The 27,645-nt window shown below is 35.5% G+C and overlaps 2 protein-coding genes across 4 annotated transcripts in view; both read right to left on the bottom strand.

The window, feature by feature from the left end:
• Window positions 1-14,505, bottom strand: part of si:ch211-266g18.10 (titin) — a 39,364-nt gene extending 24,859 nt beyond the window's left edge. The window contains exons 1-30 of one of the 2 annotated variants that reach the window (XM_052580343.1): window positions 14,185-14,505; window positions 12,889-13,092; window positions 12,684-12,788; window positions 9,768-9,863; window positions 9,571-9,672; window positions 9,294-9,410; window positions 9,044-9,148; window positions 8,731-8,841; window positions 8,426-8,545; window positions 8,204-8,323; window positions 8,077-8,106; window positions 7,957-7,983; window positions 5,252-6,859; window positions 4,282-4,347; window positions 3,992-4,156; window positions 3,689-3,772; window positions 3,377-3,409; window positions 3,153-3,200; window positions 3,024-3,071; window positions 2,776-2,823; window positions 2,615-2,665; window positions 1,823-1,870; window positions 1,520-1,558; window positions 1,260-1,298; window positions 1,144-1,188; window positions 1,016-1,063; window positions 805-843; window positions 468-512; window positions 307-354; window positions 175-222 (exon numbers count right to left, since the gene is read on the bottom strand). In XM_052580343.1, coding sequence (XP_052436303.1) covers window positions 175-222; window positions 307-354; window positions 468-512; window positions 805-843; window positions 1,016-1,063; window positions 1,144-1,188; window positions 1,260-1,298; window positions 1,520-1,558; window positions 1,823-1,870; window positions 2,615-2,665; window positions 2,776-2,823; window positions 3,024-3,071; window positions 3,153-3,200; window positions 3,377-3,409; window positions 3,689-3,772; window positions 3,992-4,156; window positions 4,282-4,347; window positions 5,252-6,859; window positions 7,957-7,983; window positions 8,077-8,106; window positions 8,204-8,323; window positions 8,426-8,545; window positions 8,731-8,841; window positions 9,044-9,148; window positions 9,294-9,410; window positions 9,571-9,672; window positions 9,768-9,863; window positions 12,684-12,788; window positions 12,889-13,092; window positions 14,185-14,203 — 3,706 coding nt within the window. In that variant the 5' untranslated portion in view covers window positions 14,204-14,505. Of the gene's footprint in view, window positions 1-174; window positions 223-306; window positions 355-467; window positions 513-804; window positions 844-1,015; window positions 1,064-1,143; window positions 1,189-1,259; window positions 1,299-1,519; window positions 1,559-1,822; window positions 1,871-2,614; window positions 2,666-2,775; window positions 2,824-3,023; window positions 3,072-3,152; window positions 3,201-3,376; window positions 3,410-3,688; window positions 3,773-3,991; window positions 4,157-4,281; window positions 4,348-5,251; window positions 6,860-7,956; window positions 7,984-8,076; window positions 8,107-8,203; window positions 8,324-8,425; window positions 8,546-8,730; window positions 8,842-9,043; window positions 9,149-9,293; window positions 9,411-9,570; window positions 9,676-9,767; window positions 9,864-12,683; window positions 12,789-12,888; window positions 13,093-14,184 lie in introns of both variants that reach the window. The other variant, XM_052580344.1, reaches the window with a different exon arrangement.
• A 1,332-nt stretch (window positions 14,506-15,837) lies between these two features.
• Window positions 15,838-27,635, bottom strand: fyna (FYN proto-oncogene, Src family tyrosine kinase a). 2 transcript variants are annotated; one of them, XM_052580833.1, is made up of 13 exons: window positions 27,549-27,635; window positions 23,698-23,783; window positions 22,219-22,475; window positions 21,578-21,674; window positions 20,732-20,830; window positions 20,444-20,547; window positions 19,935-20,084; window positions 19,682-19,846; window positions 19,295-19,474; window positions 18,867-18,943; window positions 18,585-18,738; window positions 17,882-18,013; window positions 15,838-17,328 (listed from the first exon to the last, which is right to left on the bottom strand). In XM_052580833.1, the coding sequence occupies exons 3-13, from the start codon at window positions 22,463-22,465 to the stop codon at window positions 17,120-17,122; spliced, it is 1,614 nt and encodes a 537-aa protein (XP_052436793.1). In that variant the 5' UTR covers window positions 22,466-22,475; window positions 23,698-23,783; window positions 27,549-27,635; the 3' UTR covers window positions 15,838-17,119. The 2 variants fall into 2 exon arrangements, with proteins under 2 accessions (XP_052436793.1, XP_052436792.1); XM_052580832.1 differs by lacking the exon at window positions 27,549-27,635 and adding an exon at window positions 24,939-25,121.
• Window positions 27,636-27,645: the final 10 nt, after the last annotated feature.

Raw genomic sequence — 27,645 nt, 5'->3', positions numbered from 1 at the left:
ACTTTCTCTTTTGCAGCTGCAGGCTCTATAATTTAAGGAAAAGTAGGATTAAGAGTGGCAAGGGAAGCAGTTGTTGGCTTCCCTTCTGAAAAAGATAGAAGATAGGTACATATTCAATAAATAATATATAAAACTGACAAAAAAATTGATCAAGGCCACATATTTCCATATTACCTTTCTTGGCAGTTGGTGGTGTTTCTTTCTCCTTAGAAACATCAGGCTCTGAAAATGAGTCAGCAGGTTCAGTTAATGTCATGCATAAAAATTGCTTTTAAATGAATTTCTGTTACTTTAAGTGCATCCTACCTTTCTTCAAAAGGGCCGGTTTAATTTTGTCCCTGGGAGCTTTAGCCTCTGAATAAATAAGAAAAGAGAAAAGCATTTCAACTTGCTGATTTCAATTTTTCCTAATATTCTTTAACTGACTGAGTGGATATTGGCCAGTAAATTTGTGAAAACAGTGATACCTTTCTTTACTGGAACAGCTTTATCTTTCTCTTTGGGGGCTTCGGCTAAAAGCATGGAACGTTTTTATATGTTTAGATTTTAATTTAGTAGACAACAGTTTGTCTGTATTTAAAATTCAAGCACCTTTCTTTTGTGGTGCTGGTTTTTCTTTGTCTTCAACTTTATTATTATTATTATTTTTTTTTTTACATAAACAGTAACAAGTCATCACAAAAGACATGGTATTTCCATTTGAATCTATGTACTGTATGTAAGAGCAAAGCTGTATAAACAATTTCAAACAACACATTATACAATGAAACAAATATATATTATTAATATAAGCAGGAATCATACCTTTCTTCACAGGGACAGGTTTTTCTTTCTCTTCAGCTGCTAAAATGCATCAATATGTTATGTTATTGGTTTCTTCAAAATTCAATGTTAGCTAAACTAGATAGTACCATACCATAAAATAGAAGCAAAAATTAAATGCATAAAAATTAAACTGCTACAATTTTGTAGGCTTTGGAGTCTTAAAAGAGCTGGTTTTGCCTTCTCTTTTTACCTTTCTTTGAGGAATCTGGTTTGGCTTTCTCTTTGGGAACCTCAGTCTCTGTAATTTCATCAACATCAGCAGTTTATGACACATAGTAAAAGACTGCATTTTGTTTAAAATGGCACTGATTGTCTTACCCTTCTTTACAGCAACAAGTTTTGCTTTTTTGACAGCTTCCGCTTCTAGAAGTAAATATAATTACCATACATAAGCAAAGATTACCTCAAAATTAATGTAAACAGCACACAATTACCTTTTTTTAAAGGTGCTGGTGGTTTATCCTTGGCTTCAGCTTTTGCAATAATGAAAAAAATGGATGTACTTTCAATTCATATTTAGTAAACCTTTTTCAAAGATCAGGCATTAAAATTTTAAATATAGTAACTCCGTTTGCTTTAACAGTTTTGTTTTGGCAGCTTCAGATTGCAGCAATGCATGCCATACATTACATCACATCATACAATAAAACTGCTTAGAAAATACTTAAGGAGAAACAGGAAAAAACAAACGTACCTTTCTTCACAGGTTTAGCTTTTTCCTTGGGAGCTTTAGCTGTAATATGAAACAAGAAGATGTAAAACATTTAAATGAATCTTCAGTTGTATTACAAAAACAAGCAAACAAACAAACAAAATTACTAGTTGAATATGTTGTTTGGTTTGCATCATCCACTTAGCCCATATATGGATTTTAAAACTGAATAAGCATGCCTAAGGTGAGGAAAGTTACTGTGTGATCATCAACCCCAAAGTTATTGAGAAAGGGATCTCTAACACTTAAAGAACACATATTTCAGCCAAAATGCAAGCTTTGTACCTTTCTTTGAAGGTGCAGGCTGGACCTTTTCTTTAATAACCTGAGGTTCTGTAAACATTTGAAACAAACCGTTCATATAATCTGTTAACTTATGCAAAGCTTCATAAATAGTTATACATACACTGTAAAACTGTAAAACAACAACTGTAAAAACTGTAATTTCATTAACTGATATAATTTTCGTATACCAGCCTATTGAGATACAGAAATCTGTTTTGTACCTTTGTAATACACTAATAACCACCAAATGCAGGTGGTGATGAGAAAGTCTCATGATAAACCAACGCCCAAGCAGCTTTTAAATAGTAACATATAAAGAATGTTTCATTCAAACAAACACTAAACACCATCATGGTGACACACATGAAGCTGAAACAATGCCATAAACTTTCATTTAACAACATTAGGTGTAAAACACAACCCTCATATAAAAACTAATAAGTAGTTATTTAAAAAAAAAAAATTCTAATTTGAAATGTAACGCAGAAATGTTATTCACTGTAAAATATATGTCCTTTTTCACTTCCAATGACAGTAATTATAAGAAATTTCCAATACTGTTTTTCACCATATAAAGTAGGGTAATTTACCGTTAACCATTTAACAGGTTTTTACTGTTGGTTTGTTTTTTTGTTTTTTACTTGTCTTTTACTGTTAAATTCACGGTCATTTTTTACAGTGTACAATACAAAGTACATTTCTTTACAGGCTTAGCTTTTCCCTTGACAACCTCAGCAACTAAAAGACAAAATATGTTATCTCTGATACAAACGCAACTTTGCACAAGCATACCTTTTTCTTTTGGAGCTGGTTTTGCCTTTTCTTTGATAACTTCAGCTTTTTCTAAAAATGTGAATACTTCAGACATGAAACTAACTTTCTTTGCAGGATGTGATTTATTTCTAAATGAAAGAAAGCATCTAAAATGGGACTTTAAATATGCATTGTGATACCTTTCTTTGTACGAGCTGGTTTGGTCTTTTCTTTTGTTACTTCAGGCTCTGCAAATGAGTGGAGAAAAATTAAGACAATATAAAAGTCTATACAGTTAAATGTACAGATCCATTTAATGTATTCATTTATTTAATTAATAGTCTAACAGGCCCCAAACTTTAAACAGGTAGTGTACACATAATGTGCTTTAATTATGAATTTGCTTTATTATAAGTGCTAAGTAAAGCAAGATCTCTTAAAACAATACCTTTCTTAGATGGTGCTGATTTGGTCTCTTTTTTGGCCACTTCAGCTTCTGAAAAATAAGCATTAGATTTATTTCCTGTTAATCGAGAGTTTACTGAACAGAACATCACTCATCACTCAAGATACATACCTTTCTTTACATGTGCTGCTTTAATTTTGTCCTTGGCCATCTCAACATCTATGATACAGTAAAAAAAAATATTTGGAATACATAATTTTGTTTTCACAGTTTTGGCTACCGTGCCATATTAGATTTATGATTGCTCATGGACTTTGTGGGATTTTTTTATTTCCAAAAAAAAAAAACACAACAACATTGAAATATATTGTCCGTGAACAGAATGTGTTGAATACCTTTCTTAGTTGGTTTAACCTTTTTCTCAGGTCCTGCACATACAAAATTGTATACATTAGAAATTTGTGGTTTTACATTTTGTTTTGATTTTTTTTTTTTTTTTTTTTTGTAAAACATGCATACTGATAATGTGGGAGTCCATATAAAAAACTCCTGTAGTAATATTTTTTCTACAAGAAAATAAAATATCAAAACAAACATTATAATGGACTAAAGCTGCAATATATAGTACACTGCACACTAACCCTCAGACAGTGCAATAAGCAAGCATAGCTTTATTTATCTATTTTTGGCATTAGTGCGTCATGTACCAGATTTCTTCTTTTTTAGAGGAGGTTCCTCATCCACTTTAGTCACCATGACCTTTTTGTCAGGTTTTTTCTTGGTGTCCTTTTCTAGAACACATTTCATATACATAGTACACATATATTATCTTTTTGGGGGGTTTTACATGTCATCTATAAGCAACTGTAGGTCTTGAACGTAACCTTCAACCTTCATCGGGAGCAACACAGCAAACTACAGTCTAAATGTGGATGTTGAGCTTTTTGCAAAAAGAGAAATTACATATCCTACATTAAGCAGATAAGTTCAGTATGTTTTATCAGTCTTACTTGTTGGTTCTTCAGTCTTGTCCTCTTTGGATTTTTGTTTTCTTTTAGCCTTTTCTATCTCGTTTTTCTCATGTTCTTTTCTTTTCTTGACTTTTTCTACTGTTATGTTTATTTGCTGTAGTGTCATCTCCTCCTCTTCACCATCAGCCTTCTTCTCCCTCAGATCTGGAAGAACAAGAAAAGATAATGAGCAACAGTTCTATCATTTTGATCCTAAACTGCAGTTTTCATTCTGCACAAGCACAGTATTTTACAGTGTGCAAGCACTGAAGAAAACAGAAACCATTCACCTTGAATGATTTTGTATATCTCCTCTCTAGCTTTTTTCTCTTTGGCTTCTTTCACTTGTTCAAGAACTGAAATCATGAGTAAATGTTAAATGAAAGTAACATTGTTTTAACATCCACATGATTAATGTACAATGAAAATTAGAGCATGAATTAGTGCATTATAAGTGTGTTAATTTAACATTAATAGTAATTGTAAAGCAGCAAAGTGGTTTTCAGCCATGTCATTGTGTTAGATGGCAGACTAAACTAAATAATGGATAATGGATAAATTAATTAATTCTCTAAATTCTAAATTACACACACACACAAAAAAAAAAAAGAAAAAGAAAAAAACACCCTATATATTTAACATTACATAAAAACAAACACAATTTTTGTGGACTTTTGCTAAGAAAACATACTGAACAAAAGATGCTAATATTTCTTACAGTGCGCAATGTGTAATTGATCAATAACAGCAAATAGTTCTCTCTAGTTTTATACTGTTTATAGAAACATGTACAGCAGCAGAGTCCTTTAGAGAATCCTCCAGCTGTGTTCTTTCTCCTCTTTTAAGCATCTTTCTTTCCAGAAGCAGAGGTGAAGTAGAAGCAACAGTGAATGAAACTTCATCTTCATCCATCAATTTGTTCTTCATCCAAGTCCAAATTGTAAGAGAAGAGTGATAACAGTGTTCTTCAAAACTGATGCAAAATCACAGTGATGTATAGATATATATTCTACCTATTGATATACAGCTTACAACTATGTTCTATAAAAAAGTTAATATGGAGTAACTGACAATTCAGATGCATCATGTTAATTTAAACGAACAAAATAATAAATAATTAATTTTAATTTAGTGATCAATTTTCCCATGGTAAGTGAATTATAATTTGTTATTAAGATCATCTATTGACATGTCGGTTGCCATCTGTCAACTGAACTAACACTTTTCCCTATTTGTTAAAGATACAAAATGTTTCTATACCTTCATGAAGATGCTTGTGAGCTTCTTGGTCATCTGTTTCAGTGGAGTGACTCTTTGCTGGTTTTCTCCCGCTCAGGCCTCTTTTTATGGCATCTTTCTTCCTGTCATTGTTATTGTTATTTTCATCATCTCTGTTTGTTAGGTCCTGCTGGACAGGAGAAAGGACAAGCTCCTCTTCATCATCATGGCCATCTTCACCAGCGGTGGTTCCAAAGATAGTTTGATCTTTAGTCTCCTCTTTTAAAACCTCAACCTCATCTTCATCTCGATCGTTCCCCAGGTTCTTTGTGACCTTTTCAGCATTCACCACATCTTCCTTCTCCTCCTTGCCTTCCACTTTCATGTCATCCTTACCCAGCACTTCAAGATCATCGAGTTCTGTTACTTCAGTCTTTTCCTTTACAGAGATGGTCACAGTATCTTCAGCCAATTCACGTGGCTGTTCTTTTTCTATCGACTCTTCGGCTGTTTCTTCAGTGCTGGCATCTTCATCTGTCTCAGGTTCTTCTTCCTTACTTATCAAATCAGAAGTATCTTTAACTTTTTCAGGTTTTTCCTCCTCCTCTGTAACACTGGGATATTTCTGAAATTCATTTTCATCTGTATTATCTAATTCAGTTTTGGTTGTAACATAGGAAGTACCTTCTGCTGTTTCAATTGTTGCTTCTTTAATTGTTTTAGTTGACTCTTTCTCCTCTATAACGGCAGAGGTATCTTGATCTGAGGTATCATCATTGCCAATGACTTCTGGCATATCAGATGGTTCATCCTCTGTAACATCTGCAATATCTTCAACTGGTTTATCAACTTCTCCCTCTGTAACAACATCCGAGGTGTAATCAGTGTCTTCTGTCACATCAGAGGTCATCATAGTTAACTCATCCTCTACAGAGTCAAAGATATCATTAGCCTTTTCAGTGGCTAATTCCTCATCTATGACTTCTGGAATGTCATATGTGTCCTCCTCTGTAACATCTAGAATATCTTCAGCTGTTTTAATAACTATTTCCTCCTCTGTAACCGCATCAATGTCTTCCGTCACATCAGAGGTCATTTCAGCTGATTTGTCCTCTTTAAAATCAGAGATATCTTCACATTTTTCTGTTTCTATTTCGTCATCTGTTACTTCTGGAATATCAGATGTTTCAGTAACTTCTTCTTCCTCTGTAACAACATCTGAGGTATCGTCAGTGTCTTTCATATCTGAAGCATCAGATTCATCAGATTCAGTCATTTCAGTTGATGTGTCCTCTGCGAAATCTGAGATATCCTCAACCTTTTCAGTTGCTTCTTCCTCAGCTATCACTTCTGCCGTATCAGAAAGTTCCTCCTGTGTGACATCTGCAATATCTTCAACTGTTCCAGCAGTTTTATCCTCCTCCGTGACATCGTAGGTAACCTCATCGTCTTCAACTGTGACATCAGAGCGGTCCCAAGCCGTTTCAACTCTCCTTTCCTCCTTTGGAGCGTCCACAATATCTTGAGCTCTTTCAGTTGTATCTTTAGCAGCTTCTACCTCTTTTATTTCCTGTTTAGTACTGTCTGTGGATCTCGCAGCAATGTAGGCAGCATAGGCAGGGTCCTGTGTTTTGCCTAGTATTTCTGCAACTGTTTCATGAAGTCATTTTTCATTTCAGCTTTATGACAGAACTGAGCTAATTTTACAAATAAAAACACATTTACCAGTTTATTTGTGAGACATGAGAGTTTGATCAGATTGGAAACACATGATTAAATCACACTGATGACCTTAACAGTATGCACATGTTATGCCCTGACAGTTGAACTTCAGTTGAACCATTTTTAGCAGTTTCATCAAAACCCAAAGTTGTATTTTGTGCCTCTGAGATGTTGAGACCTTTTGTATACATTAGTGCACTTTTATCCAAAGTGATTTGCACTGCATTCAGTGTATCCATTTTATCAGTTCAGGAATGATCATGCTAGCACAATTCTCTACTGTATGAGCTGTTTGAAGATTTGCTATAAACACTTTATGCATCAGGAGTGCAACGATCTGAAATTAAACCCTTTATTTCTTCCCACAACCTCAGCTTAAAATCTCAGGGCATTAATATTGTGACATTCACAATATTTTTGTAACATGTGCCATAACTGTGGTAAGAATGCCTACATGCTGTATTTTTGTGAAGAATATCAACTGACAAATGTATCAGAGAAGGTTAGCCATCGCACTACATCGCAATAAGGGGACAGGAAAAACAAACAGCAAGAAATGCATTTGACATAAACTTTTTATTTTTGTATTTGGTAAATATGTCATGCACCTTTTATGAAACCATTCTAGAGAAATTAAATGCACACATTTTTACATAATGTGAAGAAATATGGGCAGTACAGTACTGTGTGAGATGGAGAGTGCAGGACATTAAAATGAACACTATAGTACAGACAAAAAAATGACAGTCATCCATTATGCAGTCATGCAGGTCCTTTTCATGCACCATATTACATAACCTCTACCACTGTTTTCTAAATGTCCTAATTATCAAATGGACTGAAACAGGGTAAGACACAACGTAACTGTGCATAAATAACCATATTTATGAGATAAAAACAAAGCAAAAAACTATAATTTTAGTAAATTTAAGATCTTGTACGATATATGCTTGAGGTTTGAGTACTAGTTAGTTTTGTGTTAATATAGAGCGTTTATGTATATTAAAGTGTGTGCATTTACTAACCTTTTTCCATAGGGGGCAGAAATTCTCCTGGAGAAGATTTAGGAATATTGATAGACTAATATATTTTATTATTTCTTAACAGAGGTATTGAGTAGTGAATGAAGGGATATTGACACAAACCTTTTCGTCTTATCACTTGCGGTGTGTCATCTGAAACAGAGAATGACACAGATAGTTAAAAAATAACTGTATTTTAATACACAAGTATACATTTATGATATAGTACTGTACTTGATAGGATGAATACCTTTGTCTTCCATGAGCATGTTTGAGAGATAAGCCAAGAACATATCCCTCCTGTCAGCAAACTCCTCAACTGTGTCTGTGACAACTTTCATGGGATCAAAGCTAATGTCAGGAATACAACCTGGGAAAGATTAAATAAAATAACACAATTCAATACTCTTTTACTAATCAAACATTGAATACAAAAGAAACACAATGTTTGGAGCTGATAAATGAACAATACCTTCATCCACTGCAAACAGACTGGATAGGTAATTAGAAACGGTGGTCTTCACTTCTGTGGCCTCCTCTACAACTATTTCAGTCAGCTCTGCAGGATCAGTGCTTATTTTGGGAAACCAAGCTGAAATATTGACAAGGTGCATATATGTGACTTATATATATACACTACCCTTCAAATGTTTGGGTGAAGTGCAAATTTTTAAAATGTATTTTATGCTGACTAATGCTGCATTTATTCAAATAAAATGCAGTAACTCTGTGTGAATTATACCACTGAATGTCTAAAATGATGCAAGAAATAAATACCTTCAAGGTTCCCGAATATGGATGAAGAAAGGGTCTTGATCCCACTTAACATTTGCTGAGCTGCTTCACTGACAATGTCTGCTGGATAAATGATTGCTACATCCAGGATATCTATGCAGCATGTAAAGCATTAAACACAAAACAGTGAGCAGCTTAAATCCTGTTTTACTGAAATGCCCAAATGACTTCTTTCTTTATACACTGGAATTTCATATGGTGATTGAAATATTTTCTTGAGTTAGAGCACATTAGTTTTTGATTACTTGTCAGCCTGCAAAACAACAACAGCCAATTATTTCTGTAATGTAGGTACCTTCAAATAAGTGGAATAAGTAGGCCACTGGGAATCTAATCCGGTCAGTAACCTCATCCAATACAGTGCCACCAAGTTTCACTGTTTCAGTGATGCCTGTGTGCTCTGTTAAGTGTTAAAATAAGTCCAAAAAGCAGACAATTATACAGGATCAGTGTTTATTTTGGGAATCGTTGTCAAGATGCATGCACCCATATAGATTAAATAGATTATGTGAGTGTATATATACAATGTTGGTGCTTTGCAGTACCTTCAATGCCTCCAAACATTGTGGAAATATACTGTATAACAGTCTTGATCCCACTTAAAATTTGCACAAGAGCTTCACTGACCATATCCACTGGAGCAACCACTATATCCAGTATGTCTGAAGCACAGAAAGCATTAAACAGGTATTAGTGCTAATAAGACTAATTCTTTCTTTTTACCATGTTCATAAGTTATTGTACATAATGAGTCTCTAATTGCATGTCAGCTCCCAGAACAACATCGACCAATTATTTTAGCATGATTAGTAAAGCAGGTACCTTCAAATAAATGGAATACATAGCTCACTGGCGATCTGATCCATTCTGTAGCCTCATCCAATACAGTGCCCCCATATTTCACTGTTTCAGTGATTCCTAAATCTACTGGAAGGAAAAACAACAATATAATGCAAGTCAAAACTAAATAGTGTTTTATAAATTATTTTAAAATGCCATTAATGAACATGTGTACATACCATCGGCACTAAAAAATCCTGACAGATAATACACAGATGAGTCAGCAGCTGAACTCATAGCTTCCACTGGATTTAATATTATTTCAGTGATGTACTCTGTATTCCAAATAAAAGAAGAGAGATTTGCAACAAGTTATGTATGTCAACAAAATGTAATAGGCTACTTCTCAAAGGACTGGTTTAGTCAAAAATTTGAATCCTGTCTTAAAGGGTTACTCCACCCCAAGATGAAAATATTGTAATTGATTACTCACCCTCATGTCATAAGACCTCAGTTTTTCTTTGGAACACAAATTAAGATATTTTTTATTCATTCTTATTCATTTCTGACCCTCCCATAGACAGCAATGTAAGTAACACGATCAACGTCAAGAAACGTAGCATCAGGGTTTCAACCGTAATTTTACAACGTTACAAGAAATACTTTTTGTATGCAAAGAAAAAATAACAACTTTATTCAACGATTCATCTCAACCGTGTCACCGAAGCGCCATTTTGGAGAGTATCCACTAAATGCAAACAGCATAATCTGTTCTGTCTCAGCCGCACCACATTGATACCTTCCCTCTCGAATGGTCTCTCCCGTTGCATGACGTGCTAAGGGGAAAACTCCTGTTTTACTCTGTATTAAAGCCTGATTTGTTCACATTTGTGTAGCTGCATAAACCAATGGTGCTTTAGCCCACCAGAAATGGCGGAGCTGACCCTTATATTAGTTGGCTCAGAGTGCCATTTATCAAATCATTATCCTTTAGTGATGAGGACAATCTCTTCGCTGACTCTGGAAGAAGCCAAGAAGAAGCTAAGAAGAAGCTCCATCTCTGCTCGCTGCCATCGAAGACGCCCAAACAGCAAGGATTCCCTGCAGCCATCTGGCTCATGAAGAGCAAGCCAGAGAGTGAATTTCCTAAATATCAAATTTCAGCATGCATTGCTGCAAATGTTGCAAACTATTCTTTCGAAACTTGCCAATCAATCGGCAGAAACAACCTGATCACTGAGTTCTTGATGGGTGCATTGAGGCTGGAACCTCCTTGCCCTCAGACTGTACCATCTTGGGACTTGTCTATAGTCCTCCAGGCCATGAGAAGGCCGATATGCGGCCCTTATCGCTTAAAATAGCCCTCCTCCTTGCCTTGGCATCAGTTAAGCAAGTGGGTGACTTGCAAGAGCTTTCACCACCTCCCGTCTTGAGTTTGGGCTAAATGACTGTAGAGTATTCTAAAACCAAGAATTATGTTCCGTTCTCTCAAATCCATTCAGAGCTCAGGTAATCTTCCTATTGGTGCTCCCCATTACAGGTGGTGAGTTGGGTCCGAACATGCTCTGTCCAGTTAGGGCTCTGAGAGTATACCCAGAGCACTCTAGCCTGTTTAGACAGTAAGAACAGCTTTTTCTTTGCTTTGGAGACTGCCATAAATGACTGCCGGCCACAAAACAGATACTTTCTCACTGGATCATTGATACGATAGCCTTGGCTTACACCTCAGAAAACTTGCAGTGCCCCATAGGTATGTGCTAAGTCCATTCCACAAGACGGATGGCCTTCTCAGGGGTCCTTATTAGTACTGGGTTCACAGAGCAGGATGTCCTGTATCTGCTCATACCGCGGCATCTGCTCATAGCGTGGCAGGTATTAGTGCTAAAAAGACTAATACATTTTTTTTATCATGTTCATAAGTTATTGTACATAATGAGTCTCTAATTGCATGTCAGCTCCCAGAATTCCAATTATTTTAGCGTGATAAGTAAAGCAGGAACCTTCAAATAAGTGGAATACGTAGCTCACTGGGGATCTGATCCATTCCACAAGAGGGATGGCCTCCTCAGAGTTCCTTATTAGTGCTCCAAGGACTGGGTTCGTAGAGCAGGATGTCCTGTATCTGCTCAAATTGCGACATGATTGTATACGTTCCCCTTAGCATCTCACGCAACGGGAGAGAATGGGAATGCTCTGGTTACTGATGTAATTTTGGCTTCCTGAGATAAGGGAACAAGCTTTGCGTCACTTGCCGCACCATAAACTGCATGCAAATTGATGACTGTCACTCCAGTCAAATGATCTGATGAATGGTGCTCTGAGCTGACTTATATAAGGATCGGCTCCGCCCTTTCTGGCAGGCTAAATTGCCATTGGTTTATGCAGGCTTCAGTAAAGAGTAAAACAGGAGTTTTTATCTTAGTGTCTCAGGGAACAGAGGTTACATCAGTAACCTGAGCGTTTTCTATGTTTATTTGTGCTTTGATTCGAATGAAAACAATGTTTTTGTATATTATAACATCAGTTTGTGTCCTAAAGAAGGGTTTGTAACGACATGAGGGTCATATTTGGGTGGAGTAACCCTTTAATTTACTCACCTTTCTTCCGCAAAACACAAGTATATTAAATTATAATTAAACTGGTTTTCAAAAAACACAAAGAGCATTATATCAAAAAGTGGTCAATAATACTCCTGTGCTATATTCCAAGCCAAGTGATAGTTTTGTGTGAGGAAGAGATCAAAATAATTTAGATTTAGCTCACAGGCACACTCCTGTGAATGAATCATTATGAGTTGAATCTTTTTGTGAATCAGTTGATACGGTCTTTGTGCGTGAACCCGGATTGATCCAGTTCTCGAGTCCAACTCACAGATTCAATGATCCGGTCCCAGACAGCTCACGGGATATTAAGATTTATTTGAATAACGATGGTGTTTTTTCACACAAAACTACTGAATAACTTCAGAACAGTTGAAATATAGCACATTAGTCGTTTAGACTACTTGTATAGCTATGATACATTTTGCCACCTTTTTTGAAAACTGAAATATTTAGTAGCTAATTGTAATTGCACAGAAAAGCATAGTGATATTTTAAAGCTATTTATTACTTTCAGCTACTAAAATAAACTAATTGTGTGTTGAGAAAGCGCACCTTGAGCATCATTAAACATATCATTCATGTGATTTATCCTGTTTTCAATGACTTCAGTGGCTTTGTTCACTGCTAGCACTGGATCAGAGCCGAAATCTTGGATGCCTATAAAAACAATTCAGAGTGAACCCAAAAAATCCAACAACAGGACAAGAGTAAATAAAACAGGAACTGTGAAAATTAATAAGGCCTTTTTAAAACTTACTTGCAATCTGATCGTCACTGACAAAGTCAAACATGACAACACCCGCTATTGACCAAGAGATCAGAAGTGTGATGATGACCACCCATTGTGCCGGGCGATTCATGATTTGTAAAATTCCATGGCTCCGGACTGTAAGTGAGTCTGGGTGCGCTACCCTAGCCGGGGCATCTACACCGGTGGGAGAAATGGGCTTCACTGCGGGACCTGGAAATATGGATTAATTTACACATATACCAGTTTAGCAAACCTTGCTTCTACATGTCAAAAAAGAGGAAAATGTTACTCAAAGGTTGTTAGCTAAAGTACTGTGCTCTTTTTTATTACTTGTGTTAATATATTCTAATTACTTTCCATATTTCTACATTGTTCTTTATTTCTATATAAATACAGCACCATAACAACATGATATTGGTTGCAGCTGTTCTCTTGCATTAAAAGCAAGATGCATGACTGACTTCACGCTTGCAAGAATAAACTGCTTCTCCATCTTGTGTTATTTTCTCCCTGCTGCTTGAGTTGAATGACCTCATGAACTAAACAAAGAAGCTAATTATTAACAAAGTCTTAATATTGCAAATATTGAGCACGTTTGCTGGATTCACCAAAATGTGACAAGTTACACAATTGGGGTCGGTATTTTAGAATGTTTTTGGAAGAAGTTACTTATGCTCACCAAGGCTGCAAATGTAAAATTAAAATTACAATAAAACAGTAATATTGTGATATATTGTTACAATGTTAAATAACTGTTTTATAATTTTATATATTTTAAAATGTTTATTCCTGTAATGGCCAAGTTGGTATTTGAGCAGCCATTACTACTCAGTGTAACATGATGATCCTTCAGAAATCATATATCAGCCCATTGTCATCATATATGCTGATTTGGTGCTCAAATAACATTTAATCAATAACATCAATATTAAAAAAATTTTTTGTAGAAACTGTGACACATATTTTTTTCAGGATAGTTTGATGAAGAGAAATTTCATTGCATTGATAAAAAATAATAATAATAATAATACACTTCTGAGGTTATGAATTATTTTAAGTTAATAATGGACTTCTCTGTATTAATCTCAAAAACATGCACAAACATGTCATTTGTTTCAGCAGATTCAAATCTGTTTGTGACATAGGCTACATAGATCAACTGAGCTTTATTATATGGTACCACAACAGCATTTATTGTGATTCAAGCTTTTATTTTTCAAATATTCTATTATTATAAAATATCATGACATCTACTTTTACACTTTTTTTGTCTGTCAATCACGAGTACAAAACCTGCAGTACCTTTGGTTGCCTGAGCCATGGTGGTACTTCAGCCGAATGTCCTTTGATTTTGCTTGTGTAATCTTATTTGGACGGTTTCACCCAGTTGATCTTAAATCCCACTCAGGAAAAGATGTTCCTCTTTGTCATCCCCATCCAATCCACGGGTGAAACCCCACAGTCTCGTGAGAAAAGCGGGTTGAGGGTTTTCAAAGTGCCGGATTTGGGATCATGGCTGGGGGAGAATGGGATGTTAGGTCATGGCCGTAAACAGGGGAGTTCAGGCTCTGGCAGGGGACGCAACAAATAGGTGCTGGTAATTTAGCCCATGTTATTGGTGCCTCACATGGGTGTGGGACGGGAAAAGTGCTGGGGTGCTTCAAGGTAACCTTATCCACTGCAATCCGGGTTTATTCTTAGACAGTATAGCATTTAGCAGCTGCACTCTCTCTTGCCTTTTTAGGTGGTAGTGGGTGTGATCTACTGGAAGCAAAAGAAAAGGAGACAGTTGCATTTTCACAGACTCTAATGTCTTTGGTTTTTGGCGTTTCAGTTAATGTCATTAATTTAATGCATGTACAATCAGTGATATTGCATCATATTATGTAATATTGGATTGCTACAGTAATCGTGTTTTCAAAATAAATCATGATTTGGATTAAATGAATCATTACTATTAGGATCTATTACATTCTATTTAAAGTTAATCATTCTTCTAACTAGCACTCTTTTTCAAATCTCACTGCCTGTGGTTTCACTGGTGATTTCGTAGAACAGATCTGAAATATAGAAGCATGGCTACTATTTTTAACTAGAGAACAAACTAGCTGAGAAGAGACGTGAGATGTGGATATCTGTGTGGAACGGAACAACATGTTTTGGCCGGAATGCAGTGGCCCTCCGCTGGACATAGAGGGAATTACAGAACGGTACTGCTAAACGTTAAAAATTTTAAGAAATGAATATATTAAATAGTTGAAATATTTAATATTTATATTTAATAATCATATATTAATATAAAAATACAATATTATTTAATATTTAAATATTGAATTAATTTAAAATATATAAATGTCCATATATGTAAAAGAAAATTATTATTATTTTTTTAATATAATGCAAATTAATTAATGCTGTCAAATTGAACTTTCTATTCCTCAAAGAATGAAAACTATCAGTTTCCACTAAAATGTTTTCAACATTTCTCATAATAAGAAAATCTTCCTTGAGCATATTAGAATGATTTCTGAAGGATTATGTGACCCTGAAGACTGGAGGAATGGCTGCCATCACAGGAATAAATTACATTTTAAAATATATTAAAATAGAAAGCAGTTTCTTTAAACTGTAATTTCAAAAACATTAAATCTAAATCTTAACAACCCCAAACTTTTTAATGGTCTCTGCACTGAAAAATTCAATCAAAATGACCACTTATGTTTTACAGCCAGAAAGTTTCCAAGTACTTTTTCTTTTTCAGAATTTTATCTTTTGATCATTTAAAATCGAAAATGTGTATTAATGTATAAAAATGAATTTAAGACCACGTATGCAAACGTTAAATGTTAATGTAGTATTCAATTTTGACAGAAATGTTAAATCTGCTAAATGATCTAAACACAAAAGACACTCAATTGTAATTTGATGATAGATCAAAAAAGGTTGAAAGAAATTATTTTGAATGACACTTTATTCTAAAAATGTTTGTGCATAAGTGAAACAAAGCAATTAAATAAACACAATATTTATGAATTAATCCAAATATAGATGGTACAAAAATAAATGTGAAAAACATGAGGTTGGATTTTAATACAAATGGCTGCACATAATTTAAATTATAGGCCCAGATAAAAGCAGATTTTCAACTGAACCCCAAAATATTGACTGAAATCAACATTATATGTGTGAAGAGTAGGTGAGTAACTGCTCCTGAAATATGGCTCATAAAAAGTAAAGAATGACCCAATAATGAATGGAGGGCAGAAGACAAGGCAGACCAGCTATGAGTTACCTTGAGTGAAATTCTACCATTTCATAATATTTCTCTATGCATTTAGTCATGTTATTTTATAATGCATGATATTGTGAGATACATTTAATGGACTCGTTTTATTTTCTCTCACAACAGTAAGGATGTTAGCAGTCATTTTATCTTATTTGCAGGAAAGATGCAAGTATGGTCAAGCGTAATGCCCACTTGGTCTCGTACTATTCTGATACATACATTGCTCTATCGTTAATCCAAAGTGACTAAATAGAAAATGCACTCATTCTAAGAAGCAGAATACAAAAGAAAGACATTGAGCGCTTGCTAAAAGCGGGTGCAAAATAATTAGGCCCAGAAAAATCACTAAACCAGTGCAGACATCATTACCTTCTGTGAAAGTCCCAATAATGTGTCAGAAATGCTACCTATATGCACTGCTGTATGTCTCGGCTAAAAGGGAGTGTTTTGACACGTACAGTTAATTTAATATACAATTGACACAATTCCTTTAATATTTAAAAGAGGCTGGTCAACATCCTATTGGAAGTGTCTAGGAATGATTTCCAGAATCATTGTCAATCTTAAAACGGTTGATGCCGCCCCTGTTTATCATGCTTTCCTCACAGCGACGAGATTCTCGGCCTGGATACGAACGCAAAACAGCATTATAAAAAGTAATAAAACAAGCCGAATACGAGGGAAAACTAAACACACTATTTACACTACATACAAACAAGCCATTCTTATCATTAATCGTGACAGATGTGTCTCCCCAGAACACTATTTTTGGCTTTACTGACAGATTTAATGCGATGGCATGTCCTTTTTTCAATGGAAGATGAATTGTGTCAGACATTGGGTCGAGATGGCACAAAACTTGGAAGCTTTTCCTTATCAAACGCTCTTTCGATCAGTCTTTTGAAGGGCAGTCTGTTGTGGCATACTCTGTACTCTGCAGGAGCTCCATGTTTAGAGGTTGTCTCCGGGTTGGTATTGTGGTTCAGTGGCAGTGAAGTAATCCTCCAGGAAGGCCTGTAGGTACTCAAAGGTGGGCCGCTCCTCGGGGTCCCTCTTCCAGCATTGGAGCATGAGCTCGTGCAGGGAGCTGGGACAGTCCTGGGGGCAGGGCATCCTGTAACCACGCTCAACTTGCTCCAAGACTTCTCGGTTGTTCATGCCTGAGGGACAAATGCAAAGCATGTGCTCTTTAACTGGAATTTTATTTTATTTTTTTTAAAGCTGTGGGGCCCTTAAATTCCTGTATGATGCCGAGTTGTGCTTCATTCATTTATTCAAGCTCTTAAAGGGATAGTTCACCCAAAAAGTGAAAAGGAAAAGTCAATGGGATTGAGTGTTGTTTTGGACCCCATAGACTTACATTGTACGGACAAAAACAGTTTAAACAACAACAATCTTTCTGCTGCTGAACACTAAAGGAGATATTTGAATGCTTTCAGCTTTTGACCATACAATGTAAGTCTATGGAGTCCGTAACAACACTGGACCCCACTGACTTTCACTGTAAGGACAAAAAACAGAGACATTTTTGTGTTCATACGGGCCTGGAATGACATGTGGGTTAGTAAACAATGACAGAATTCAGATTTTTGAGTAAATTATACCTTTAAGATTTAATCTAGCCTCAAATAGCAAACTGTCTTTGAAAAATTGTGAATTAAATTGTAGTCATTTTAACAGCCTAAAAATGTACCTTCCACCATCAGATCTCACCTGGATAGGGCACGCGTCCTTTGGTGACCAGCTCTGTGAGAAGTATTCCAAATGACCACACGTCTGACTTGATGGTAAACCTTCCATAGAGTGCTGCCTCTGGAGCCGTCCACTTGATTGGGAACTTGGCACCTACAACAGAACACTGGATTTATGGATCTGATCTCGAAATGTGGCCTACTTTTGAATTGGGCAACGTTCCTAGGGAAATTACAGATTTAAATATGTGCATGAGGAACACAAACATAAGTAAATAAAACACAGCACAGTTATATGATCTGTATAGCAACGTCATCCCCATTTGAGAGGCTGCCATATTGTAATGTTTTCATATTCAACTCAATATTTTACTATAAACACTTAGAATAAATAAATAATTTAAACATAGTTATACACGTGGTGCCAATATTAAAACGAGGAAATGCCCAGTGAACAAATCAATTTTTGCATTCCAAATGTTTAGCAGTTGCCATATGGTAACATTAATATTTTCTGTAAAACTACGCTAGACTGTTATTCTTATAATACATTTTAATAATAAACAATGAAGCAAAAGATTCAGATACAGAAAGAAATGCACAGAAATTTGAGAAACACATGACTTAAAACCAACATATTATTGTTTTTTTTTACTAATTCTGATCTTTTAACTCCAACAGTACTTTTTTTCCTGAATTGGAAAATTTGAAAAATTAAATCTCACCTTGTCGTGCTGTGTATTCATTGTCCTCTATTAGTCTTGCCAGTCCAAAATCTGCAATCTTGCACACTAAGCTGTCCCCAACAAGTATATTGGCAGACCGGAGATCTCTGTGGATGTAGTTCATCCTTTCAATGTAAGCCATGCCTGCAGCAACCTAGAAGACAAGTGCGGGAGCAATGATTTAAATGTTTATAATGAATATTTAAATAACCCTATGGTCAAATATGTGCTTACTGAACCAGATACCTTAATCTATTATGGGAACCAAAACATTTTACTAACCTGAGCGGCCATGTCCACTAAATTTGGCAATTTTAGCCCACGTCCTTCACCATCCTTCAAGAAATCCAGCAGGCTTCCTGAAAGACGATCAGTATACATGTGAACAAACCTGTGTGATTAATTTGGATGTACAACAAGTAAATTTCCAATTTAAGTTTTCTTTTTAAATACATTTTGAAATGTCATTTTTAAATTTGGAATGTCCAGCGTCATAACCTCAGCCTTCAGTGTCACATGATTCTTTAGAAATCATTTTAATATGCTGATTTGGTGCTCAAGACACATTTCTTATAATCGGTTTTGAAAACAGTTGTGCCGCTTAATATTTTTGTGGAAACCGTGATACATTTGTCAGGATTCATTGATGAAAAGAAAGTTCAAAAGAGCTGCATTTACTTAGCACTTCTGTTTGCAAAATCTGTTCCTACCTTTGCTCATATATTCTGTCACAATGTAGATGGGTTCTTCAGAGACGACCGCATAAAGCTGCACTAGCTTGTCATGCCTCAGTTTCTTCATTATCTGAGCCTCCTCCAGGAACGACTCTGGGGACATTGTGCCCGGTTTCAAGGTCTTCACTGCCACTTTAGTATTGCCATTCCATGTGCCTGCCATTCAGAGACGAGATTTCATAGTGAGTCACACAGCCCTTGAAAGGAATCACACATAAATCCTTCCGAGACAGCTGGCTTTCTTTTGATGAGAGGAAATGTTCTCTGCTTCACTGACAGGCGTAGATTTATACCCCTGGAATTATAAGAAACGTATGCATATCAAACTCTTTTATTGGGCATGTGGTAAAGCTAATCTCTTACCCATCCAGACCTCTCCGAACTGTCCATTCCCCAATCGTTTGATGAGCTGAAGTGACTCCCGTGGGATCTCCCATACATCTTTGGTTTTGACAGACAGGTCAGCAAGGCGGGGCATGCCTTTATGACATGGGACTATTAAACGGCAACAAAGCCCTGCAGCCCGGGCTGAATGCAGATATGTTAACAGATTATACTGTTAGTTAATCATTTAAGACGGATTAATTTTTGCATTTTGCATTCAGTGCAGATTTACCAGAATAATGGTGCACAAGCTGCTGCAGAGTTTCGAACTGAGCTCTAGTGGTGATGTAATATCCTCCATTGTCCAATTTGCGGATCTTGTAGTGCTTCACGTGGTCGCCTTTAGTTTCATCCCAGTCCTGTATGGACAATGAATATGCTCCTAGAAAAACATGAGAGAACTGAAAATTAGATTTTTTTTTTTAAAAGAAATTAGTACTTTAGCCCAGCAAGGATGCATTAAATTGATTAAAAGTGATAGTAAAAACATTTATTTTGAAAGTATTATGTGACACTGAATAGCAGATTAAAAATGGAATTTTGCCATAATTAAAACAAGTGACATTTTTAAATATATTAACATAAAAATAGTTATTTAGAACTCTAGTAATATTTCACAGTATAAATGTACAGTGTTACTGTATTTTTGATCAAATAAATGCAGCCCTGGTGAAAATAAGAGTCTTATTTTGAACACAATAAAATATTTCACTTGCCAATGGTAGCTTAACTGCAAATTACCTTTTGTGGTCTCACTCTCTCTTATAAGGAAAGTGCCTCTGGGATTTCCATTTGACAAGAGTTGCCGTTCTGCATCTTTACGGCCAAGTTTTCCAAAATACCAACTACAGAGGGATACACAGTGTTTGGTTTGGTTTAACAGTATGACCACATGACAAAGTTATGTTATTGCCCTTGTCCCAATGAAAATACTACTGGGAGTAACACAAATAACAGACATTGTTCTTTTGGATAGTCTTTCTATTTATTTTTAACTTTTGTCTATTTTAGAACTAAAACCGAACTTACTCTTCTGCCTGTATGGAGTCTACTGGAGCCACATAATTACTGGGTATGTATCCTGTTCCACCTGTAGTGAGAGAGCGCGCCTCCCACCAGTCTCCTTCCCTGATATACAGCAACAGGAGCAAGAGAACAAATAAACATGAGGAGGAAACTGACTTTACCATAAAGCAAATATAAAATCGAATTTAAAAGGCAAAGTACAGATAAATACTTGGGGTCAGAAAGATTTTTTTCTTAAATAAATTACATTATTTTCATTCAGCAATGATGTATTAAATGTATGTTATAAAAGATGTATATTTCATATAAATGTTGTTCTTTTGTACTTTCTGTTCATCAAAGAATCCTAGAAAAATATATTACGGTTACCACAAAAATATTACGCAGCACAATGGTGAAAAACATGTTGAAAATAATGCTAATAGTATTAAATGTATCTTGAACACAATATTACTATATTCAAATAATTTCGTAAGAATAATGTGAACGCTCAAGACTTTTTTATGGCTTTGACATCACAAGAATTAATTACATTTAAAAATATATTAAAGTGGAAGAAAGTTACTTGAAATTACTTTGAAAAAAGCACAATATTACCGTTTTTACTGTATTATTGATCAAAAAAATGCAGCCTTGATGAGCAAAAGACGCATCCTTTGAAAACATTACAGATCTTACTGACCCCAAACTTTAGAACAGCAGAGTACATCAGAAGCGTTAGTTAATATTTCAGACAGCATCCTACTGAAAAATGAATTACAAAAAATATTCAGAAAGAATACATTTGGATTGGATTACACTGGAAACATTGTTTTTGACTGTCTCTTAAAATATGTTCTGTGAACTTACGTGCTATTTAGAATCTGGAACTTTTCCCCTTTCCTGAAGCTGAGGTCATCCTCTGACCTTGCTTCATAATCATAAAGTGCTACAAAGAGTGTTACTCCTGCAAAATACAATGGCAGATAACATCAGCTTACTAAAACAATGCCGTTTTATAGAAATATTACAAAGTCTCCACAATGTACAGTACAATGTGATCCAAAGTGGAAATTGTTGGGATATTTTTATAAAGATTATTTCAAACAGTTAAACATTAAACGGTATTCACAACTAATTTTAATTGTATAAATATTTTCTAATAAAACAGGATATTCAATGAGAAAAAAATTAGGCCATGACTTGATTTTATGAATCAGATTTTATTAAATCACAAAAGGGGGGGGGGGGGGCTAAAAAAAGGGGGTCTTGGTGATGTCAGCCAAAAAGGAAAGGTTTTTTTTCTTCCGAAGACCTAAAGACAAACTTTTTTTTCTTCTGTAATCATGAAGACCGATCCGACGGACTCAGTAAAAACAGGAATGAGCACTATGAAAGTTAATAAAGGTGATTTTTATGTCACACTGACTTCAACATCCAGGACAGTTTCAAGATATTTCACTTTCTGTTCTGTTCTAGAACAGCAAATTGCTCATTAAATTTTGTTCTACCTGTTCCACCCCGGGATCGTAGTGTTCCGGAGTGTGAAGAAGAGTTCACTCCACCAAACACAGTCACTCCTTGACTGACAGGTGCATGGAAGTTGTTGTAGTTGGGTATAGTGGTGACTCCAAAGCTGGGGTAGTGCTGAGGTGTCGGATCAGACCCATATCGATATCCTGCATGCTGTGAGACACTAGTTTCTCTGTCGTCTGTGAGTTTGGTTGCCTCTTTATCCTTGCATTGCACACAGCCCATTATCTATATTCTTTGTGGTGAAGAAAGGCATAAATGAACATTCATTCAAAATGACTTGAAATTTATTTATTTCTAATTTTAAATGTAATCAAATCAGAGATACTAACGAGGAGATTCAGATTCATATTCTGAACAACTGACTGGAAGTAAATACCCCCAAGTGATAACTTGTAATGGACATAAATCAATAATTAATTCAAACAAGTGATTTAGAAAGACCTTTGGTTTTAATCAAACAGTCTGTAAATACAGTGAAAACAAATGGATGTGTCACTGAATATGTGATTCATTTCGTCTTATTTGCAAAGAGCATGATTTGGATAATTGAGTTAGTTAAAGAAATAGTTCGCCCAAAAATGAAAATTTGCTGAAAACGTATTCACCCTCAGGCGATTCAAGATGTAGTTGAGTTTGTGTCTTCATCAGAACAGATTTGGAGAAATGTGCATTACATCAGTTGCTCAACAATGGATCCTCTGCAGTGAATGGGTGCCATCAGAACGACAGTCCAAACAACTGATAAATACATCACTATAATCCACACGTAATCCACAACACTCCAGTCTATTAAAAAATATCTTCTAAAGTGAAAAGCTGTGTTACTAAAAAATAAAAACATCAACTTCAAACATTAACTTTAAACCATTAAAACATTAAATAAAAAAGTATACTCTTGTCTTCTCACATCAAAATCCACAGACAAATTAGTTTAGAACTGTTTTGGACTGTTTGTTCTTAGAAACGGTGAATGATCTATGCATACTTCTCTCCTGATTCAGACAAGATGACTTTTTCACTGGGGAAAGCAATATTATGGATAGTGGACTCTTATAGTACTGTATCTTAGCCGAAAGCAGCGGTTTTAAGGTTAAAAACATTTTTATGATGGATTTATTAAACATGCAGCTTTTCACTTCACAAAACATAAATTGATGTGGATTACTTGTGGATTATTGTGATGTTTTTATCATCTGTTTGGACTCTCATTCTAATGGCACCCATTCACTCAATCCATTGGTGAGCAAGTGATGTGATGAGTACATTTTCAGCAAATTTTCCTTTTTAGTTGAACTATTCCTTTGATGTGGTTATTATCCAACCGAAGCAAGTATTCTATTCTGTAGAACATTATTTTAATATTAACAAACATTAATAGAAGTGGCATGTTTAGACAGGACTTGAAATGTAACACATGCAGACAGCAGATGAAAACATATTTTCAATAAACATACCAAGGCAAGCACTGGGCTACCACAGTGGAGTATTCGCATTCCATTCAATTAAAGATGATGTGAAAACATACGATTTGCTCCTTTGCCTGTGTGGGCAAAACAAAAGCCAAGGACATTTTTTTTTATTGGCAAACAACTTCTGGGGAAGTATTACACACTGTGCTGAAGAATACTTAAAGTCTGATGTCTGTATAAGTTAAACATTCTTTAACATACTATAATTATTCTGTAGAAAACAAAGAATTCAGAAGAAAAAGCTTTTGTTGTACAAGAAAAGTGTCTCAACCACAGACATTATAGAATATATATTCTAAGGAATACAGATTTACCTATATTGTTAAAAATTTAAAAGTGATATAATTTTATACTCATCCTGACAAAAAAATGTATAGGAGACATGTTAATTAAGTCAGTAATAACTGTCATTTTTCACTTTTTGTTCATGATTACTGTGTAAATATATTTACAGAGATTGCTGGGGGAATTTCAGGAACCAGTCCCTTAAATTAAGAGATATATATAATTTTATAAGTCTCAAAAAGATTTTAATGCTGATAAATGGAGGATTTGACATTCTGAGACTCAAAACATAGGAACATTTCCATGAGTTTTGAGGCTTTATTACTTTCCCAGACTATTTAATATTTCCCAGATTTTTCCAGGTTTTCCATGACAGTGCTAACCCTGTATTTATCATTCTGCATACATAAAGAAAGCAATAAGAGGAGAAAAGGTTTTGTGCCTTAGGTCCACTGCCTATACATTCGAACAGACATAAAACAACTAGAAAATCAATAGTAGACTGTACAAATTGTACTAAAATAAAAATAAAAAATCGGTTAAGTCCCACAAATACTTGTGATTGTAAACGCTGATAACGGGTATTGTATGATTTCATTCTATTATAAGAAGAGTACTGTCAAGTGACAGAGGCCTTATTCTTCCATTCAATTGTGTACATAAGGCTTTTTCTGCTGCGCATCAATCCTTCTGCCAGAGACGAGCGCTTAGCAGCAAAAGCATCACACCATATTACCTACACAAAATACACTCGTTCTCGATGTTAAATGTCCCTAAATATCATGCGGCTGATAAAACGAAAGCATTATGATCAGTCCACCCGCTCTAGGATTATAAAACCTCCATCCCCAATCATTTCCATTAACCAAAATATCCATTGGATACGAATCGTCTGCACCAAGTGTATCAAAAACGCCAGACCATCAAAAAAAAAAGCTTACCAAGAGAGGGGTCGCCTGAAGTGTTTTGTATTTCACCGCAAAGAGAGAATCGAAAATAGGTCATTTGCAGACAGCTTTTTCTATTGATAAAATCTCGGTGAATTATGAAAATAACAACATTGGCCCTGACGGCTCAGGCTGCTCCTGTCGCCGAGTGTAACAGATGATGGCGTTGCTGAGGCGGATTCTCTGGGGACCGAGAGTGTGATTGACAGGACGCTCAGCCAATCGGATGTCGTAGAAGACGCCTGCGTGCGTGCGTGCGCACATTTGCCTCCTCGATGGTCCTTTCTTGCTTCTACTATGCATGCAGCGTGGGCTCAGCTGAGGTTATTATAGGAAAACAAGGACTGGCTGGTCATGCTCATCAAAATCTCTCTGTTATCGTCAACAACCTGTGACACCAATCATTTGGTGTCCAGTCTGAGTTGAGAAATATACTTTTTATAGATATATATAATCCACGCACGTGTGAGGCACACCTTCTTTTCTAGACACTCCTGAGAATTTCGTTAAATTACAAAACGTTTAGGGTGTGAAACTTTTCAGTTTAGCCTGCCAAAAGTAACCCTCGATATCATCAAAGTAAATGCACCCTCATGCAAATCTTTTAACTGAAAGGTTGTATGGTGTTCTCAGGAGGAGGGTACTTTTCATAAATGTCAGGTTGGGGCAAGTCATCACATTCTTGTTTATTAATTATAATATTTTCAATGGTTTGACCTTGGTTTGACATTTTACTTTTTTGCTGTTTCATCATTATTATTATTATTAGCTGAAAATAGCCGAAAGCTTAAAATACTCTCTTTTTAGTAGGCTAATGTTGGAAATCTTCAAATCACTTAAAAGAATTGTTTGGCCATAAGTTTAAATTCTGTGATTCATGAATATTTACCCAGCCTCTTGTTGTTTGAAACATGTATGACATTCTTTCTTCTGTGGAAAACAAAAGAAGATGTTAGACAGAATGACAGCCTCGGTTTGTGAAAATTCTCCTAAAATTATCCCTAGCATCTCCTCTTTTTTTACAGTCTGTGGTGTGGACAAAGAATATCATACAGGTTTAGAAGAACAGGGATTTTTTGGGAATGCGATTGTGCCTACTAAAAATGACAACTAGCCCCAGTCTTGTCTTCTGTATAATTATATATCACTATGGGGCCTTTTCATAGACTGATGATGCATTTGCACAGCTCATCATCAAGGTTTTAAAAGAAATATATATGTTTATTTTTTTTTTGTATATTTTATATGTATACATTTTCGAATAATTATTATGATAAATCTCTAGATGCCCCCCCCCCCCCCTCCCCTTTTTTTTTAGAAAGCCATAGAAATGTTTTTGTTTTGCTACTGGGCCAAACACAAATGCAAAATATGTAGTTTCCGTTCACCAGAATTTTACCCAACTATGATTACTTTCGCTTTTGAGAACCTCTGAAATATGAAAAGGGTCCACTGGTACATGCCAAAAACCAATTGTAATTCCATGTTACATATCAATGTTATACTGCCAAAAAATGGCTAAGCGTGTATATGACATGCTATGTTACAGATGTATTCAAAATCAGTAATCAGCAAAAGCAGATCAAGGTTTGGGTGACTTTCAACCATTTTAGTTGTTATTAGTTTTAATCTTAGAAAATGAAACTCTGCCAGTGGACTCGCTCTAAATCAACATCTGTTACTGCAGCGTCGGCCAACAGATTTTGTGATATTTTACTATTTATACTTATCAAGATTTTGATGAGTCACTTCACGCTATAGCTGATTTTTTTTTAAATGTTTTGTGAGTCTTCACTCATTAAATCCTATTTAAGATATGGCGATGCATTTTTGTAACCAATGTCCCTAAAATTATCTAAAGTTATACTATTCATTTATGTCTTGTTAATTTAATTTTATATTACATTTATGTTTTTAAAGATAAATGTCTGGACAGCACAAACTGGGTTGGTGTAGTGATTTGCTTTAACGTTTTAAGTCTTCTCTGTTTAACAAAACATCCATCAGCTTAGTATGCAATATAAATCTTCCCTTATATTTCCTGGATTACTCATGCAGTTCATTCACTCATTCAGACGTAAACAGATATTACACCACTGCAGATTTACAATATTATTATTGTTTATGAGCAATCTGCTGTGATGTTGAGCAGTTGCCATGGTGACGTGAGTTAGTAGCATAGAGGTTAGTATGGAGGTCTGAAGCGCACTTTAGACTATTTCAGTGATTCAAGACAGCCCCATTTAGGCTGACAATAAACTGTGACTGAATCTAGGTCACCAGGATTCCTCAGAACGAATTCATCAAGCATGCAATGTGCTACTGGATGTTTATTTTGGAAAATTGTAATCCACGGATGGAACGTTGGAAATGAAATGCTCACAAATCTATGTGTGGGCCTCACAGTCTATGGTTGGTCTATGTAGTGTCTGTGTATTTAGACAACGTGGTAGCATATAATGCATACTCAGCCATTTAAATCTATGCTTTTCGCTTTCTCCCTTCGTATTTTGAAGAAATCAAAATAAATGTTGTTAGAGACAGATTTAAGACAACAGCAAAGTATTTAAAGATTAAAAACAGCAATAAAAAGAAAATCAAAACCTTTGTGACTGGATTCATTGGTTCTGAATCACCAGTTGCTGGTTGCGCGCCCTTCCTCCCCCAGTGCGTGAGTGTAGCCCCTCCCCCGGTTTCACGC

The sequence above is a fragment of the Carassius gibelio genome, chromosome B17, assembly GCF_023724105.1.
Source record: "Carassius gibelio isolate Cgi1373 ecotype wild population from Czech Republic chromosome B17, carGib1.2-hapl.c, whole genome shotgun sequence".
NCBI classification, from domain to species: domain Eukaryota; kingdom Metazoa; phylum Chordata; class Actinopteri; order Cypriniformes; family Cyprinidae; genus Carassius; species Carassius gibelio.
The sequence above is the reverse complement of the archived record's forward strand: the minus strand, read 5'-3'. Positions and strand labels throughout refer to the sequence as shown.